At 38.7% G+C, this 15,128-nt stretch overlaps 1 protein-coding gene across 2 annotated transcripts in view; it reads left to right on the plus strand.

Moving 5' to 3' along the window:
* Positions 1–15,128, plus strand: part of REPS2 (RALBP1 associated Eps domain containing 2) — a 224,229-nt gene that overhangs the window by 72,307 nt on the left and 136,794 nt on the right. The window contains exons 3-4 of one of the 2 annotated variants that reach the window (XM_068533341.1): positions 4,721–4,869; positions 7,494–7,620. In XM_068533341.1, the coding sequence (XP_068389442.1) occupies positions 4,721–4,869; positions 7,494–7,620 (276 nt within the window). The remainder of the gene's footprint in view (positions 1–4,720; positions 4,870–7,493; positions 7,621–15,128) is intronic. The other variant, XM_068533342.1, reaches the window with a different exon arrangement.

Here is a 15,128-nt window from a genome sequence, read left to right on the forward strand (position 1 = left end):
CATTTCCCCCTCTGAAACGCCACAGTTTCAGCCTGAATGTTCAAACCTGCAATACAAAGACTATTTTAATTTTCAGGATGACAGTGTAGCCTAGTGGCTAAGAGTGTAGGCCCTAGCAGTAGACTACCTGATTTTGAATCCCTGCTCCATCACTCTTTATTTGTGTACCCTCAAGCAAGTTTCTTAATCTCTTTGAGCTTAAGTGGCTCACCTGGAGAAGGGGTGTACCAGTAGTAGCTGCCTTGTAGTGTTTTTTGGCCAAGCATCTAAGCTGTGCTGTCTCATTTGGTAGTCACTAGCCACCTGCGGCTGGCTATTGAGCATTAAAAATGTGTGTAGTGTGAGTGAGGAATTGAATTTTTAATTAAATTAATAATTAATTTAAATTAAAAACTCAAGTAATGTAAAATATTTTTCCATTAAATGCAACTGTATTGTTTTAGTAAGAGTACATTTTACTTGAACCACTGTATTGTGTAAGACAGGGGTCAGCAAACTTTTCCTGTGAAGGGCTAGGTAGTGGATATTTTAGGCTTTGTGAGCCATATGGCCTTTGTTGCAAATATCCAACTCTGCCCCAGAACTGTGAAAGCAGAAGTGGACAATATGTAAACAAGAGAGTGTGGCTGTGTTCCAGTGAAACTATTTATGGACATTGAAATTTGTATTTCATAATTTTCACATCCTGAAATATTTTTCTTTTGATGTTTTCCAAACATTCAAAAACGTAAAACCCATTCTTTTTTTAATGGTAATGCTATTTTTTAAAACTGAAGTGTACCTTGATGTACAATATTATATAAGTTACAGGTATACGGTACAGTGATTCACAATTTTTTAAGGTTATACTCCATTTATAGTTATTATAAAACATTGGCTATATTCCCTCTTGTACAATACATCCTTATAGCTTATTTTGTACATAATAATAGGCAGCAGGTTGAATGTGGTCCATAGGTATATCCCCAAGATAAATGAATTAATGTCTGTCAAAAACCATTTATAAGAATGTTCACAGCAACTATATTCCTAATGGCTCCAAACTGGAAACAACCCAAATGTTCATCACAGGAGACTGGATTTAAAACATTTCAATATATTCATAAAAAATGGATTATTCCATAGCAATGAAAAAGAATGAACTGTGTCTTTGGATGATTATGTGGTGCATTGGATGATTATCACAGACAAAGTTTTGGTCAGAGAAGCTGGTCACAAAGATTAAAATTATATGATTCTATTATGTGAAGTTCTATAATGGCAAAGGTAATCTGTGGATTCAGAAATTAGAATAGGTTGCTAAGTGGGACAAGGTGAGGGGATTAACTAGAAAGGGATATGAAGGCAAGTTCTACATGATGGAAATGTATCTTAATTTGGGTGTTTGCTATGAGCTTATATATACATTTGTTCAAAGTCTTCAAGTGGTGCACTTAAGCTTTATATGAATCATCCCTCCATACAAAATACTCCTTACGTAATTTAAGAAGAAATCAGTTAGTTGTTAACGTTTAACATTATAGTATTTCTTAGTCAAATCCAGATTTCTGGCCATAATGGTCCGTATTCCTTCATAGCAACCATCAGCCAAACTGTGCTGTTCCAGTAGGGTCGCCAGTAGCCACACTACTGCGGCGCCTGAGTGCCTGAAGTGTGGTGTATCTGAATTGAGGTCTGTGGTACAGGTAAGTACACATGGGGGTTTGAAGCATTAGTCTGAAAAAAGAATGTAAACGATTATATTAATTTTTATCTTGATCACATGCTGTAATCTAGAACATTGGGTTAAAATATACTAAATTAATTTCACCTGTATCTTTTGTGCTTCTTTTAACGTTAAAAAATTTTAATTGTGGCAAAATATATAGAACATAAAATTTACCATCTTCACCATTTTTAAGTGTACAGTTCAGTAGTGTTTAGTATATTCACGTTGTTGTGTGACCAATCTCCCCACCTTGCGAAATGGAAACTCCGCCCCCATTAAACAACTCCCCACTCCCCTTCACCCCCAGCCCATGGCACCCACCATTGTACTTTCTGTTTCTGTGAGTTTGACGATTGATCCCTCATGTAAGTGAAACGATGCAGTATTTGTATTTTTGTCACTGGCTTCTTCACTTAACATTTTTTTTTGGTAATGTAGCTACTACACAATTTACAGTGATATATGTGGCTGACATTATATTTCCATTGGACAGCGTTGGAGGACACTGCACGGCAGCTGCCACTTTGTAATTTGCCATTTGTTACTGCATTTATGCTGCTTATGTTTCTTCTCATGGATTGAGGAGATTGAAGTATTTCTTATATTCATGACTCCATCAAACATGGGAAAACAAAGGATTTTTTCACTTAGAGGGTCACATGTTTAAAAAAGGAGAGGCATAGTTTTCTTTGTGGAAGGGAAAAATAGTCATTTCTATTTAATATACAAAGCATTTCTGTGTTCAAAGAATACAGCGTAAGATACCATTATGAAACAAATGATTGCTGTGCTCATTGTGTCCTTGGCCCCTATCAGTATTTCATTTGAACTCTTGATGTGTTTCCTGGTGTTAATTCAGTTTGGGAGAAAAGATTCTAAACAACTACTACAAATAAATCTTCTCTTGTGATTACTTGACATAAATCACTGGATAGCAGGTACTTTATTGATTAATTTTCTAATAAAGTTGCACTATTAAATTTGGTGTACACATGACTAGGAAACAACATTCAGACTGAACATCAACAAACTAGAGTTTTACTTTTCACTTTTTAAAAGCTTGCAGCATTAAAAAAAAAAAGCTTGCAGCAGCTTAAGAAAAATAGCACCTTCATTAAACTTTTCAATGATAGGGATATCATTATATATGGTTACAATTCTGTTAAGTGAGAGTTGTTTAAAACCTCGTAAACAAAGAAGGTACGGAGAGAAATTCAGCTGTATTTTGTCTTTTGCTCTCTGGGGAGAGGGAGGTTCTTTCCCAGGTGAACAATTCTGGAGAAATGCCATAGCCAGGGAAGGAGAATGTGTGACGTGACGGTGTCCTAAAGGACAGCTGGGGGCTCTAGTGTAATAGTTGATATTCATCAGCCGGGTTTGTGCTCCATTGTTCCCAGAGTTATCTGTTGAACACCAGTGAAACGCTGGTCAGGGAGCTTACAAATGCCAGGCATTTACTTCTTTTCTCCCTCAAATAGGGCTTGGAAGTAGCATCATCTTCTCATGGGCAGATTAGAGTGCAAGTTATTTTATGTGATCTCGTTCCATTTTTTTTTAGATCCTTTTTGCAGACTGAGCTGAAACAAATACCTTTCTGAGAAGAGAACCATAGGATTAGCTGATATTTGATTTACTAAGAATCTAGACTTTCTTTTTTCTTGCCTTTTTTCTTTTGAAGTCCATTCCTGCCTTGAGTGTTGGAGAGCTGCCATGGTTAGGGAAGAGTAAAACATTAAAAATGGTGGCCATCCTGTCTTTAGAGGAAAGTCTTGGTTTAATTTTCCAGATTGGTTATTCTATTTATGTCTCTTGGGCCCTTGGCTGATTGATCACGCAGGGATTTGTCATATTGCCTACTTCTTTAAATCAAATGTGGACATAGCAACTAAAAATAAACATGATGTGGATATTAGAGAACCAGGGGCCTTCTTTGCCTGGGGAGCTGGGATACTGCTTGCTGTTGCTAAGAGGTTTTCTGGCTTTAGCACAGCTTCAATCATTGGACGTGCAGCTGTGTTTTTGGAAGAGGGAGCTAAGGGAAGGCAGAGGCACACTGATGAGTATTATCCCGAACAATGGATCCAGATGCAAATCATTATGCCTAATCCAGAATATTATACCCATTTTTGGCATTCTTTGTGCTGTGTTGTGTGTGATTTGCTGTGCTGAGAACTCGAAGTGTGCCAAAGTATCATTTCTGTTTTCAGAATAGTTTTGTTAGAAATTTGAAAGCTAAGTAAATATACCAGACAGTTGGGTTTCAGCTCTTTGTGGCATAGAGTGTAGCTAATGGTTTTGACAGTAGAATCTGACTGAACGTTGGACTGATTGCTCTAACTTTATACCATTTTCCTTATTCCATTATGAAAAGACAACTGGAGATTGAGTGTGAAAATTCTTTAAGCGACGACATAAGGTGAGAAAGTGTTGTATGCAGTAAGTTTGTCCTGGGAATGAGGGGCCTTATCTGTAGGTCAGCAGCCGTGGCTGGTGAAGGGCCAGCTCTGCCACAGATGAGCTGTGTCTTCTTAGCTCCTTCTGGTCTGTTTCCACATCTGTAAAAGGAGGCTAATGATCATCTTACTGTAGTGAGTTGTGAGGATTAAATGAGTTAATATTTGCAGATCTTAATACAGTGTCTGGCATATAATAAGCACTATATAAGTTCTGCCTGCTACTGTTTGTCACTTGATACTGATTTCTACGATGTCACATCCTTTTTCTTGGTGCCGAACTGAAGGCTGAAGTGGGAGATCTGTCCAAAACCTGAATTTGTTCTGCGCTGATTCAACAGCATTTAAAAATGTTGAGCCAGGATACAGTGTTAAACTGTAGCATTTTTCTATTATGACATTATTATAGGAGTCCTCATTGTGTTGAAATCAAATTTAATCTATATTTAGTGTTCTGGAATTTTTCCTCAAAAGTGACTCATCTTTTGGCCATTGAGTTCCCTTTTTTGCAGTTTTCAAATAAAGTCTCACTTGAGCTTCTCTGATTCTGCTCCTAAAGAACTGCCGCTGCCTCGCTTTATGATGTCAAAAACTGATGCTGAGATCCGGTTTGGGAACATGGCTGAGCTGCATGGAACTAAAGTTCAGATTCCATATTTAATCACAGAAAAAAATACCTTCAAAAGAATGGATGATGAGGATAAACAGGTAAATAGTCTGATCAGGCATGTCTGTTTGCTTTTGACCATGAATCCTCACAGAGCAGTGCCCCTTAGCTGCTGTCAAGCTTCCAGTGAATTGCACCATCTGGGTTACAATTATAGACTTGGAAGTGAGCCAGTAAAGTTTCCTTGTAGCAAGAAGAAGAGGCTGATGCATAGAAATTACCATGAGCCACCTATGGGCCATTTAGAGCTTACTTTAATGTAGAATTGTGTCTCAAGTAAGGCTACTGATTTAACACACTTACTTGATGTCTCTAATCACCATTTCCAAATGGGTTCTTCGAAATGTAACTTCTAGGAGTTTTTAATAAGTCCTTTCTTCCAAAAAAACCTGGAGAAAAGGTTTCTCTGGTTAAATATGTTTGGAGAATGCTGCTTCATGGCCTATTCTTGGGGGAAAGGCTAAATACTCAGTCTTAGATGTTCACAGTGCACATTAGCACAGCAAAGGCCCCGAGAAGTCCTGCAATAAAGAGACCTGGAGATCGGCACTACTAAACTTCTTTCACCAGGGAATCCCTTCTTGGGGAGCATGTTTGGAGTGCCATGTTGGGAAATGCTGCCATTACATGTGTAGCCGGAACAAGAATAGGGTGGACGGGCTTTTAAAATTAGACCACTACTTGCAATAGTCAGATAGTGACTGGTAGAGACCAAAGTGTAAATTCCAGATGAGTGAGCCTATCAAGAAGAGGTAAAATAGACTTACACATTAGTGAACCCTCAGGGCATCAAGGTACATCTCATACTTCCAATGAAGATAAGATACTGAATTATGCAGAAAAGTCAAATTATATTCAATTATAGTATCTTCTATAAGGAAGAGAAATCTGTTATGTTTAGGAAGACCAATCAAAATTTTTTCAAATGCAAGACAATTAAAGGATTAAGTCGGAAAACTAATGTATATGGCTCACCCTGATAATGCTGGATATTTGAGGTATTGTTGCAGAAGTTTCATATTTAAGGTAGGTGTAGCATGTTCTGTTGCTTTCATAATTCTCATACGTTTTAAAACTAGTTCTTCAGGGATTGATTGATTGATTGATTGATATTATTTTATTTTTTTTTAGGGATTTAGATAAAAAGGTGTACAGGCACATACCTTGGAGGTAGTGCGGGTTCGGTTCCAGACCGCCACAATAAAGCGAGTCACACGACTTTTTGGTTTCCCAGTGCATACAGAAGTTACATTTACACTATACTGTAGTCTACTAAGTGTGCAAGAGCATTATGGCTAAAAAAAACCCCTATGTATATACCTTAATTAAAAAATACTTTATTGCTAAAAACTGCTGTCATTTTAGCAAGTAGTAGTAGCATCAAAGATCACTGATCACAGATTACCATAAAAATACAACAGTAATGAAAAAGTTTGAAATATTGTAAGAATTACCAAAATGTGACACAGAGATGTGAAGTGAGCAAATGCTATTGGAAAAATGGTGCTGATAGACTTGCTTGATGCAACGTTACCACAAACCTTCAATTTGTTAAAAAAAAAAAAAAAAGTAATATCTGTGAAGCGCAATAAAATGAGGTATGCCTGTATCAGAATCTTCAGCCAATACTCTTTGGCATGTTTTCCCACCAGCATTTGGAGAGGAATGAGGGTCCACTATCCCAGGATGGTTGGATGCCCTGGGAACTTTCCAGGCCCATCCCCTGGCTGCGTGATTGAGGACACATCCTTTCACTTCAGGCTGGGTTTATGCTAGGCCCACCCAGTCTGTGGGTGTGAGCTTACAATTCAAAGCAAATATTCTTTTTTTTTACTTGAAAAAGAGTACTTGATTAGTATCTCAGATTGCATTATTATTATTATTTTTGACTAAGAGCACCTATATAGTCTCTATATTGATGAAAAGTACTGTTTCCTTATTACTTGGGTATTCCAAAGTTACCAGTCTATTGGTAGCATTAAAAGAAATAAAAAAAAAGGAGGAAGCCCAGTAGCCGAGTAAGAAGGTTGCTTGTCTTGCCTGGGGTCCTACATAAAGTTCACATTCGAGTTGAGATTTGAATTGTAGTTTATTAAGGCTCCATCCTAGTGTTCAGGGATAGGCTAGTTGGAGTGGTTTACCCATAATGAATTGTTTTGCAATTTCTCAGTATAAAAAACAAAGCTGGCATTTTACTTTGGCTAGCCAGCTCCCAGAATATTTAGCATTAACCATTTAAAATATTAAAAAAATATCCACATTGTTGGAAGACTTGATAAGTGTAAATCCAGGAAATAGGAGCCTTTATCAATGAATGAAAATTGAATCTATTCACGAAGAGATCAAAATTGGGGAGTATGAATGTTATTTCATGTGATCAGTGTCTTTCGTTTCCCCAAGGAAAATATTATTGGAGTAACTGCAAGTGTTTCAGGCTTGTTTTAGTAATTTAGGTAACTGAGCTCTGGCGAGACTGTTCTCTGGGAGACTTTTGAATCCTCAGACACTGCTTTTTAACCAAGCTGCGTTTCTGAGAAAACATCTCCTCCATTTATTAAAGCAGCCGGCTTACTGGCAGTAGAGTTGTGTTATACTTCATAACTGCAGCTCAGAGCGCCGGGCTCCTTGAGTGATCGTCTCTGAACTCTGCTCTGGTTCTTTGAAGCAGGAAACGCAGTCTCCCACGATGTCACCCCTCGCCTCCCCTCCTTCTTCCCCGCCTCATTACCAGAGGGTGCCCTTGAGCCATGGCTACAGCAAACTGCGGAGCAGCACGGAGCAGATGCATCCAGGTAAGAGGCCAGCTGTCCCAGGCAGTGCCTTAGAGGCTTCTTCATCTATCGGGCAGCAACGCCACCAGCTGCTGAGCCTCCTGACTTTAATTACCTCTGGCTTTGGAGACAGGGCTCAATTTAATTTTATACTCTCAAGCAAGGTTCAAAAAAAATATAAAATGAAATCTATGTTAGTAATGCCCTGTTTTCTGTCCTACAAACTAGTTCATCTTTAGACTTGTAGATAATGATTTAGATGATTTAATCCTTCATATACAAATTTCGTTACACAGGAACATAGCACATGAAGGATTTGTATTGTTTTGGAATTGTTATTCCTTTCTGCAAACCTACCAAACATATGATAACTGCTCTTATGAAACTACTTAAAAAATAGAATTCTGCAGAAGAGTTGATTCAACCTTTAAAGACTGAGCACATAAATGAAAATATTTAGCTCTTGTGTTTGGGAATAAGAATAAGCGAAATGCCAGGGGAGGCATTGTGCTCAGGTGTGTGAAGTGCCCAGTTGTGGGGTTGCCTGCTTGCTCACATTTGCACTATGCTGGCCATGTTAGTGATAAAATACGTTAGTTGGTTCTGAGAATGACTTGCAGAGTTGGCTCCCTAGGCTGCAATGCTTAAAGCTCCATAAATTCACTGCAGCATCTTGTCCTTGTGGGGCTCAGGTTCCTAGTTTAAGATATGACCAATTAAAGGTATTCTAGAATTGGATATCCGTAACTCCCTCCCTCCCCGCCTTTTTTTAAAATTCTGTGAGCTGTAACTGAAAGTGACCCAGTTTCTGCAGGTTTTTGCTGCATTGAAAATAGTGGTGACTTCTAGAGGGACACAGATTAAAAAAAAATGTGTGCTAGGCTGGACTAAAGAGAAACTATGATCCTGCCAAGAGAAGCAGGTGTAGCATGATGGAAAAATCTTTTGATTGGAATCAGAAGGTGAGGGTTTATGTGACTAGCTATGTGACCTTGGGCAAGCCACTTACTGCTCTGAACCATGATTTTCCTCTCCTCTTTTTAAATGGAGTCATAGTATCCTATAGGGGTGTTGTGAGGATAAGCGAGAGCATGAGTATAAAATCTGATTGGAAATTGAATCCTATGCAAATGCAAGATAATGCTGTTGGGGGATAGGAACGAAAAATCACTCCCCTGGAACCTGAGTGTCCCATTGGTGTCTGAAACAAAACGGGGTTGAGAATTCTTCATTTTCCTTATAGTCTCTCCTGCCAAATTTCCCTATTTTTAGAAGTGGGTTTTTTTTTCTTAATTTCATCTGGGTTTGGAAATTGGAGTCCTATGCCTAGCATGGTGCCTAGTTTTTGGATTTTAGTTCACAGGTGAGTAGTTTTTTGTTCTACCGAGTCACCGGGTTCTACTCTTTTTTTCTGGTATTCCTTAAAAAACCTGTCTGTACCAGCTCTCTCTGCTTCATGCTCCATTTTCTCCTCATTCCATTCAAATTGGGCTTTCATTCCCCCAGTGGCAAGGAAATGACCTGCTTCTCTCCTTCACTCTTTTAGCGGTGTGTGTCAAGGTTGTCCGTGCTTTCATTCTTTCTTAGCCTTTTTTTAAAAAAAGTGAGGTAAAATTTACATATGATAAAATGCACACATTTAAAATCTTCAATTTGAGGGACTTCCCTGGCGGTCCAGTGGTTAAGACTTCGCCTTCCAGTGCAGGGGTGCGGGTTTGATCCCTGGTCAGGGAGCTAAGATCCCACATGCCTTGGGGCCAAAAAAAAAAAAAAAACGCAAACAAAAAACCACCCCAAAACATAAAACAGAAGCAATATTGTAACAAATTCAATAAAGACTTTAAAAATGGTCCACATCAGGACTTCCCTGGTGGCGCAGTGGTTAAGAATCCGCCTGCCAATGCAGGGGACACGGGTTCAAGCCCTGGTCCAGGAAGATCCCACATGCCATGGAGCAACTAAGCCCGTGTGCCACAACTACTGAGCCTGCGCTCTAGGGCCTGCAAGCCACAACTACTGAGCCTGCGGGCCACAGCTACTGAAGCCCGCATGCCTAGAGCCCATGCTCCAGAACAAGAGAAGCCACCACAATGAGAAGCCTGCGCACTGCAACGAAGAGTAGCCCCCGCCTGCCGCAACTAGAGAAAGCCCGCGCGCAGCAAGAGAAACCCAACACAGCCAAAAATTTAAAAAAAAAAAAAAAAAGGTCCATATCAAAAAAAAGTCTTTAAAATAAAATAAAATCTTCAATTTGAGTTTTAACAAATGGATATACTCATGTATCCACCACATGAATAAAATATTTCCCTGCCATATGATCCAGCAATTCCACCCCTGAGTATATATCTGAAGGAAATGAAAGCACAGATTTGAAAAAATACATGGACCCCAGTGTTCATAGAAGCATTATTTACAATAGCCAAGGTATGGAAGCAACCTAAGTGTCCATCAACAGATGAATGAAGAAAGGAGATACACGTACATACATACACACAATGGAATATTACTCAGCCATAGAAAAGAATGAAATTCTGCCATTTGTAGCAACGTGGATGGACCTAAAAAGGGAATTACGCTTAGTGAAATAAGTCAGACGGAGAAAGACAAATACTGTGTGTTATCACTTATATGTGGTATCTAAAAAATAAAATAGATGAATAAATATAACAAAACAGAAACCTACTCACAGATATAGAGAACAAACTAGTGGTTGCAGGGTGGGGGAGTAGGGGACTAAGAGGTACAAACTACTATGTAGGAAATACATAAGCTACAAGGATATATTGTACAGCACAGGGAAATACAGCCATTATTTTATAATAACTTTAAATGGAATATAATCTATAAAAATATTGAATCACTATGCTGAAATTAATATTGTAAATCAACTATAGTTCAATAAAAAAAGTAGTCTGCCTGACATTAAAACCAACATTTCCATCACCTCAGAGATGCCCCTTTCAGTCACTCCCTCCCCGCCCCTGCCCCCCCCAATGCAAGCATAGTTCTGATTTTTATCATCGTAGACTAGTTTTGCTTCTTCTGGAACCTCATATAAATGGAATCATATTGAATGACCGTACTCTCGGGTGTCTTTCCCTCAGCATAGTGGTTAAGATTCTCCATGGTGTTGTGTCTCAATAGTTTGTTCCTTTTTATTACTCAGTATTGTTCCATTGTATGAATGTATCATGGTGTGACGATCCGTTCTTCTGTTGATGGACATTTAGGTTATATCCAGGGTTTGGCTGTTACGAATAAGGATGCTATGAACATTCGTGTGTGAGTCTTTTTGTGATATTGTTGTCATTTTCCTGGCACCTAGGAGTGGAATTACTGCACCTTAGGGTAGGTGTATAAGAAACTGCCAAAGAGTTTCACCAAGTGGCTGCATACTCCCACTGGCAATATATGAGAGTTCAGTGCTCCTTGCCAGCAGTTGGTACTCTAGTTTCTTTCTTCAGTGTTTTTAATCTTAGCTATTCTATTACATGTGAAGTGACATCTCCTTGTGGGCACTCTTTTGTTCTTGTTTTCTAAGTTTCTGTTGCCCCTTCCTACATCATGATCCTTAAACTTGGATTTATGCATTTTCAGAAAGCAGCTTTGCTGCTAGGACAATTTTCTAGGAATACATTTTTCTGGGGTCATTCTCTGTCCAAGTCTCTGCCATGATTCCTGGCTAATGGGGCGTATGTGTATGTTTTAAATCAGACTGAGCATCTTTGGACCAGTCTGTGATTCAGAGCCTCTCTTCTGCCTCTCTCCTGGGCTCCTGCTAGTCTCCTTTGCTGGATGTATCTGTAGCTTATGCTCATTGGGTAAGACTTACGTGTCAGGCATTGTTCAGAGTTCTTTATGTGCACTATTTTCTACTTACCACAACCCTCAGAGGCAGATACTGCTATCTATATTTTATCTATATTTTAAAAGATGATGTTGTTTAAATCGCAGTAATACTTCTCCTTCCCACTCAACCTGTTTCTGGTCTCCAGAGGCAACTACCTTCTTTCCTTTTTTAAAAAATTTTTATTTTTTTAACTGAAGTACAGTTGATTCACAATGTTTCAGTGTACAGCAAAGTGAATCAGTTATACATACATGTATATATATTCTTTTTCAGATTCTTTTCCATTATAGGTTATCACAAGACATTGAATATAGTTCCCTGTGCTATGCAGTAGGTCCTTGTTGTTTACCTATTTTATATACAGTAGTGTGTATCTGTTAATCCCAAATTCCAAATTTATTCCTCCCCTCCTTTCCCCTTTGGTAACCATAAGTTTGCTTTCTATGTCTCTAAGTCTATTTCTGTTTTGTGAACATTTACTTATTTATTTATTATTTATTTACTTTTTGGCCTCTCCACACAGCATGTGGGATCTTAAATTCCTCAACCAGGGATTGAACTCATGCCCCCTTCAGTGGAAGCACGGAGTGTTAACCACTGTACCGCCTGGGAAGTCCTGTATCACTTTTTTAGATTCCACATATAAGTAATATATTTTTCTTTCTCTATCTGACTTACTTCACTTAATATGATAATCTCTAGGTCCATCCATGTTGCTGCAAATGGCATTATTTCATTCTTTTTTATGGGTAAATAATATTCCATTGTATGTATATGTGTGTATATATATATATATAAATATACACACCACATCTTTTTTTATCCAGTCATCTGTTGATGGACATTTAGGTTGCTTCCATGTCTTTGCTGTTGTGAATAGTGCAGCTATGAACATTGGGGTGCATGTATCTTTTTCGAATTAGACTTTTGTCCAGATATATGCCCAGGAGTGGGATTGCCGGAGCATATGGCAACTCTGTTTTTAATTTTTTAAGGAACTTCCATACTGTTCTCCATAGTAGCTGTACCAATTTACATTCCCACCAACAGTGTAGGAGGGTTCCCTTTTCTCCACACCCTCTTCAGCATTTATTATTTGTAGACTTTCTGATGATGGCCATTCTGACCAGTGCGTGGTGATACCTCATTGTAGTTTTGACTTGAATTTCTCTAATAATTAGTGATATTGAGTATCTTTTCATGTGCCTGTTGGCCATCTCTTTGTCTTCTTTGGAGAAATGTCTATTTAGGTCTTCTGCCCATTTTTTTTATTGGGTTGTTTGTATTTTTGATATTGAGGTGTAGGAGCTATTTGTATATTTTGGAAATTAAGCCCTTGTCAGTCACATTGTTTGCAGGTATTTCCTCCCATTCCACAGGTTGTCTTTTCATTTTGTTTATGGTTTTGTTTGCTGTGCAAAAGCTTTTGAGTTTAATTAGGTCCCATTTTTAAATTTTTGTTTTTGTTTCCATTACTCTAGGAGACGGATCCAAAAATATATTGCTGTGATTTATGTCAAAGAGTGTCCTGCCTATGTTTTCCTCTAGGAGTTTTATAGTATCTGGTCTTATATTTAGGTCTTTAATCCATTTTGAGTTTATTTTTGTGTATGGTGTTAGAGAATGTTCTAATTTCATTCTTTAACAGGTAGCTGTCTACTTTCCCCAGTGCCACTTATTGAAGAGACTGTCTTTTCTCCACTGTATATTCTTGCCTCCTTTGTCATAGATTAATTGACCATAAGTGCATGGGTTTACTTCTGGGCTCTCTATCCTGTTCCATTGATCTATGTGTGTGCTTTTGTGCCAGTACCATGCTGTTTTGATGAGTGTAGCTTTGTAGTATAGTCTGAACTGAGGGCATGTGATTCCTCCAGCTCCATTCTTTTTTAAAAAAAATACATTTATTTATTTATTTTTGGCTGCATTGGGTCTTCATTGCTGCACGCGGGCTTTCTCTAGTTGCGGCGAGTGGGGGCTACTCTTCGTTGTGGTGCGTCGGCTTCTCATTGCAGTGGCTTCCCTTGTTGCAGAGAACAGGCTCTAGGTGCACGGGCTCAGTAGTTGTGGCACGAGGGCTCAGTAGCTGTGGCTCGCGGGCTCTAGAGCGCAAGCTCAGTAGTCGTGGCGCACAGGCTTAGTTGCTCCACGGCATATGGGATCTTCCCGGACCAGGGCTCGAATCCATGTCCCCTGCATTGGCAGGCAGATTCTTAACCACTGTGCCACCAGGAAAGCTCTTCAGCTCCATTCTTCTTTCTCAAGATTGTTTTGGCTGTTCAGGGTCTTTTGTGTTTCCATACAAATTAAAAAAAATTTTTGTTCTAGTTCCGTGAAAAATCCATTGGTAATTTGATAGGGATTGCATTGAATTTGTAGATTGCCTTGGGTAGTGTAGTGATCTTAACAGTATTGATTCTTCCAGTGCAAGAACATGGTATATATTTCCATTTGTTTGTGTCATCTTCCGTTTCTTTCATCAGTGTCTTATAGTTTTCTGAGTACAGGTCTTTTGCCTCCTTAGGTAGGCTTATTCCTAGGTATTTTATTCTTTTTGATGTGATGGTAAATGGGATTGTTTCCTTAATTTCTCTTTCTGATACTTCGTTGTTAGTGTAATATGCAACAGATTTCTTCATATTAATTTTGTATCCTGCTACTTTACTGAATTCACTAATGTGCTCTAATAGTTTTCTGGTGGCAGCTTTAGGGTTCTCTATGTATAGTATCATGTCATCTGCAAACAGTGGCAGTTTTACTTCTTCCTTTCCAATTTGGATTTCTTTTATTTCTTTTTGTTGTCTGATTGCTATGGCTAGGACTTCCAAAACTATGTTGAATAAAAGTGGTGAGAGTGGGCATCCTTGTCTTGTTCCTGATCTTAGAGGAAATGCTTTCAGCTTTTCACCATTGAGTATGATGTTAGCTGTGGGTTTGTCGTATATGGGCTTTATTACGTTGAGGTATGTTCCTTCTAGGCAGAGGCAACTACTTTTGACTCTTTTTACCTGTTTCTTCTGATATCTAATGTCATATCTTAAAATCAATGTCTGTTCTACTTTTTCTTATACATCTTATTCTGATGTATCAATTCTAGGTATCTTCTCACTTAAGAGCATGGGCTGTGATGTCTGGCTCCTGGGCCTAAAGGTAGACTTAGTGGGCCTACATTTCTCATTTCTGTCCATTTCTAGCCTCTGTGACTATGGGTATTTTGCTTTTCTGAGCCTCAGTTTCCCTTATCTGTGAAATGGAATAATCTCTGCCTCAGAGGTTTGCTCTGTGGAGGAAACGAGGAATGTTATATAAACATCTGTTCCTAGCACAATTCGTGGCACATTGTAGGTGCTCAGATATTCCCTTGTATTTCCTTTTGTGTTTCTAGAATCTGGCACCCGTTTTATTTTTGAAGCTCTTAAGTATTCTTGAAAGTCATCTTCTGGATATCATTCATTGGGTGACTGCAGATGGAGAGTCTTTATGGGGCAGTTAGTTGTAGTCTCTGTTGTAGTTTGACATTGAATCTCAGAGTGATGAAACCTTTAGGGTTCATTTTATACTCCTCCCCTTGGAGAAAGGTGGTACTTCTAGTTCCTTATTCAACCTCTTATAAGGGGATCTAAGAATTGTTTATTTTGCATTGAGTTGCATGTTTCAGGCTTTATTTGGGAGGAAGGAG

Source organism: Eschrichtius robustus, chromosome X, assembly GCF_028021215.1.
Source record: "Eschrichtius robustus isolate mEscRob2 chromosome X, mEscRob2.pri, whole genome shotgun sequence".
Taxonomy (NCBI): Eukaryota; Metazoa; Chordata; class Mammalia; order Artiodactyla; family Eschrichtiidae; genus Eschrichtius; species Eschrichtius robustus.